Raw genomic sequence first — 4,657 nt, forward strand, 5'->3', positions numbered from 1 at the left:
GCTAAAAACAGCACAATCTAGCCCATAGATTATTTAAGTGGATTGATCATCTGAAGGATTATTGACCAGAGTCAAGAGGAAAAGGGACTCAGATACTGCTGTCCAAACTGACTAGATGGAGTTCATCTCCCAGAAGCGTAGGGTAAGGCTGTTGACCTCACTGGAGATACAGTAGGTATGGTGGTTGAAGCCTCAGGTCCCAAGTTACAGTTCTGGTTCCACCATCCACTCTGTTATGGTGTGATCTTGAAGAAGTAATTGAAGCTCTTGGAGCTCTGGTTCCTTATTGCAGTGACAGAATAACAACTATCACTAGAGTTATTATAAAGTCAACTGAGATACTGCAGAGCATGCAGCAATCTCTAAGTGTCAGCTACAGACTAAATGACTTAAAACCAAAAATACGGTGAGTGGACAAAATGAGGGTGGGGGAAGGTTAAGGGTCTGAGCAATGGGCAGAACTTGGAGACTCGCCTGCTTAAAGATGAAGATGACTAGCTAATCTTCATGTGTGGGGTAAATAGGGATAATACAAGCTCTGCAAATCTTGGGAACCCTGACTTCTCAAAGACTTGGGACCAGTTTCCCGCCTTTGTCCAACTAGCTGCATAACTTTAAGCAAATCCCTTAACCCTTTTTTTCATCAGTCCCCCTGTCTTTATTAGTGCATTCATTCATTTAATAAATCTGTAGCTGAACACTTGGCATGTGCAGTGTACCATGCTAGTTGTTCTGGTGATTAAATTAGCCTCTAAGACAGTTGATAACTTAGTGATCAAGAGCACAGGAGCTGGAGTTAGACAGAACTCCAAACTCTTGGCTTTGAGCCCAAACTCTCTCAGTTACTAGATGTGTGACTTTGAGAATGATACTGTCTGAGCTTTCATGTGCTCATCTGTAAATCAGAGAAAATAAAGGTTTCTATGTCATAGTGTAATTGTGAATATCCAAGGGTTTCATGAATATTAAGTCTTTTAACATAGTGCCTGGTGGGGACCCAGCACTAGTTCCCCAGCTAATGTGAGAACATTAGCAATTGTGAAAACAGACAGCCCCCTACAAACTCCCCCAACTTTCCCTGTAGGACCTTACAGTAGAGACTCTTCTCTAAAAAGTGCTGAAACTGAGATACAAGTAATGTCTCATGAGAGCATTGGCAAAGGTTCTTTCTTCAAATATTTGAAAGTTGTCTGTTACAAAAGGGCTTTGACATTCTACAAGATCTGAGAATTTGGCCAAGACCAATGAATGAAGACTTGTCCTACAGAGGAGGCCAGTGCTAAAGGGGGCTACCTAAATAGGTGGTGAGTTCCCCATGACTGAAGATGCTCAGAGACACTACACAACATCCTTCTAAGATGTTGTAGATAACATCTGAGCACTGTCATGCTGAAATATATGACCCTTGAAAGTGAAAGTCGCTCAGCCATGTCCAACTCTTTGCAACCCCGTGGACTATACCATCCATGGAATTCTCCAGGCCAGAATACTGGAGTGGGTAGCCTTTCCTTTCTTCAGGGGATCTTTCCAACCCAGGGATCAAACCCAGATCTCCCACATTGCAGTCAGATTCTTTACCAAGTGAGCCACAAAGGAAGTTCAAGAATACTGGAGTGGGTAGCCTATCCCTTCTCCAGCGGATCTTCCCGACCCGCTGGAATCAAACCAGGGTCTCCTGCATTGTAGGTGGATTCTTTACCAACCGAGCTATGAAGGAAGCCCTAATATGACCCTTAAGGTCACTTTTTTTAAGCTTTTTATTTTATATTGGAGTACAGTCAATTAACAATGTTGTGATAGTTTCAGGTGGACAACAAAGAGACTCAGCCATACACATGCATGTATTAAGGTCACTATTAATCCTGAAATTCCATGGGTAATTATTTCTGATCAGGAGGAGCAGAGAAGCTGCCATAGGCAGGGAGAACTTGAGTTGAGCTTGAAGGATTAGTGGGATTTTAATAGAATGCATAAAGACATTTCCTGCAGGGGGCACTGTCTATGGAAATGCATGGAGGCCTGGAGAACAGAGTACGGACAGCTGGGACGGAAGATCACAGGGCCCAGCTAAGAGGAGAGCAAAGTACAGCATGCAACATTGCCTGTGGCTGCCCCACTCCCCTCACAAAGCAAGTGCCAGAAGCTGACAATCTATGAAAAAGATTCTAAGTATCCTAAGGTGGTGGGTGGTGGTGGTGGTGGTGGTAGTGGTTTAGTTGCTAAGTAGTTTGTGACTCTTGTGACCCTATGGATTGTAGCCCGCCAGGCTCCTCTGTCCATGGAGATTTCTCAGACAAAATTGCTGGAGTGGGTTGCCATTTCCTTCTCCAGCAGATCTTCCCGCCCCAGGGATTGAACCTACGTCTCCTGTACTGCAGACTGACTCTACTGCTGAGGCGCCAGGGAAGCCTACAGAATCCCAAAGTAGGATACAATGGGGCAATATTATCACACACACAGTCACGTCATTGCCTGACATTCTAAATCCACAGCCCACCGTGGTGATCATTAGACATAGGCTTGGGACTGTCCCTGACTGAGTCCACTGTTGGGGGGCTGCATAGTTTCTTTCAGGCTGGGGTTTCAGTCCAGGGAATACAAAGAGAACTAGGACATAGCAACTGATCCAACCCTACTCTGAAGAAAGACCCAATGCACACCTGGGGTCAGGCCCCACACCCAGGACCCAGAGCACAGGGAAAAGTGGGAAATACACGGAATCTAGAGTCAGGAGACCTAGATTTGAGTCCATGCTGGCCACACCCTCCATACAGCCTCCGACAAATTATTTGACACTTCTGATACCCATGTGCATGCTAAATCACTTCAATCATGTCTGACTCTTTGCAATACTATGGACCATAGCTTGCCAGGCTCCTCTATCCTTGGGATTCTCCAGACAAGAATGCTGAGACAGGTTGCCGTGCCCTCCTCCAGGGAATCTTCCCAAACCAGGAATTGAACCTGAGTCTCTTATGCTTCCTGCAATGGCTGACAGATCCATAAAGTGCAGACCCTAACTCTCTCAGTTGATTCAAGAGGGACTGTATGAAAAGTGCTTTACTAAATTACATAAAGGCCAATTGTTTTTATATTAACATCTCTTTTTTGGTTGTGCCATAGGCTCCAGCCTGAACTTATGGCTAAAGAAAATCAGACTCTGCCTGAATTCCTCCTTCTGGGATTCTCCGACCTCAGGGCCCTGCAAGGCCCCCTGTTCTGGGGGGTGTTGCTGGTCTACCTGGTGACCTTGCTGGGTAACTCTCTGATCATCCTCCTCACACGGGCCAGCCCCACCCTAGACTCTCCCATGTACTTCTTCCTGCGCCACCTCTCCCTGGTGGAGCTACTCTACACCACCGACATTGTGCCCAGGACACTGGCTGACCTGGCCTTCCCACACCCCCATGCCATCTCCTTCTGGGGCTGTGCAGCCCAGATGTATGTCTTCATTGTGCTGGGCATCTCAGAGTGCTGCCTGCTCACAGCCATGGCCTATGACCGCTATGCTGCCATCTGCCAGCCCCTGCACTACTCCACCCTCATGAGCTGGCAGGCCTGCATGGCCATGGTGGGCATCTCCTGGCTCATGGGCATCATCACAGCCACCACCCATTCCTCCCTCATCTTCACCCTGTCTTTTCCCAGCCGCCCAGTCATCCCACACTTCCTCTGTGACATTCTGCCAGTACTGAGATTGGCAAGTGCTGGGAAACACAGGAGCGAGGTCTCTGTGATGATGGCCACCGTGGTCTTCATCATGGTCCCCTTCTCTCTGATTGTCACCTCTTATGCCCGCATCCTGAGTGCCATCCTGGCAATGGCCTCCACCCTGAGCCGCCGAAAGGTCTTCTCCACTTGTTCTTCCCACCTGCTCGTGGTCTTCCTCTTCTTTGGAACAGCCAGCATCACCTACATCCGGCCCCGGGCAGGCTCCTCTGTCACCATGGACCGCATCCTCAGCCTATTCTACACGGTCGTCACACCCATGCTGAACCCCATCATCTACACCCTTCGGAACAAGGAGGTGACAAGAGCCCTGTGGCATGTGGTAAAGAGGCAGGTCCCCTCACCCTGAAAAGACTCAGGGGTTGTCTGCTCACTCACTCACTGATGCTCCTCCCAGCCCCCAGATGCTAGTTTAAAACCCAGCTGACCAGAAACCATGTGTGTGTGGGTGTGTGTGGGTGTGTGGGGGGGGGGGTGTGCGATCACACTCAGTCACTCAGTCATGTCCGACTCTTTGCAACCCCATGGACTGTAGCCCACCAGGCTCATCTGTCCATGAAATTTTCCAGTCAAGAATACTATAGTGGGTTGCCATTTCCTCCTCCAGGAGATCTTCCCAACCCAAGGATCGAATTTGCGTCTCTTGTGTCTCCTTGATCGGCAGACGGGTTCTTTACCACTGCACCATCTGAAAAGCCCCATGCAGCATCTCAAAGGGATTAGGCTTCCTGGCAGAAAGGGTTGACATTAAAACAGAGAGAAATCACGAACTTACCTTCTCTCCCACACCCCAGACTCACTCTCAAAGAATGAGTTATTAGGGCAAGGCAGAATGGGAAGGGATGCTGCCTATGGGGAAGAATACTGAACATCTTCTAGGCTGTTCTGGATCCCTAAACAAGGTGATTGTCATGGCTACACCAGTCAT

At 48.2% G+C, this 4,657-nt stretch overlaps 1 protein-coding gene across 1 annotated transcript; it reads left to right on the plus strand.

Annotated features, from left to right (window-relative positions):
* The first annotated feature begins 3,046 nt into the window (after nucleotides 1–3,046).
* LOC102410608 (olfactory receptor 10P1) lies at nucleotides 3,047–4,178 on the plus strand. The gene has a single exon (XM_006079728.4). It carries the CDS (start codon nucleotides 3,140–3,142, stop codon nucleotides 4,076–4,078), a length of 939 nt encoding a protein of 312 aa, XP_006079790.3. The 5' UTR covers nucleotides 3,047–3,139; the 3' UTR covers nucleotides 4,079–4,178.
* Nucleotides 4,179–4,657: the final 479 nt, after the last annotated feature.

This window comes from Bubalus bubalis, chromosome 4 (assembly GCF_019923935.1).
Source record: "Bubalus bubalis isolate 160015118507 breed Murrah chromosome 4, NDDB_SH_1, whole genome shotgun sequence".
Classification (NCBI taxonomy): Eukaryota; Metazoa; Chordata; class Mammalia; order Artiodactyla; family Bovidae; genus Bubalus; species Bubalus bubalis.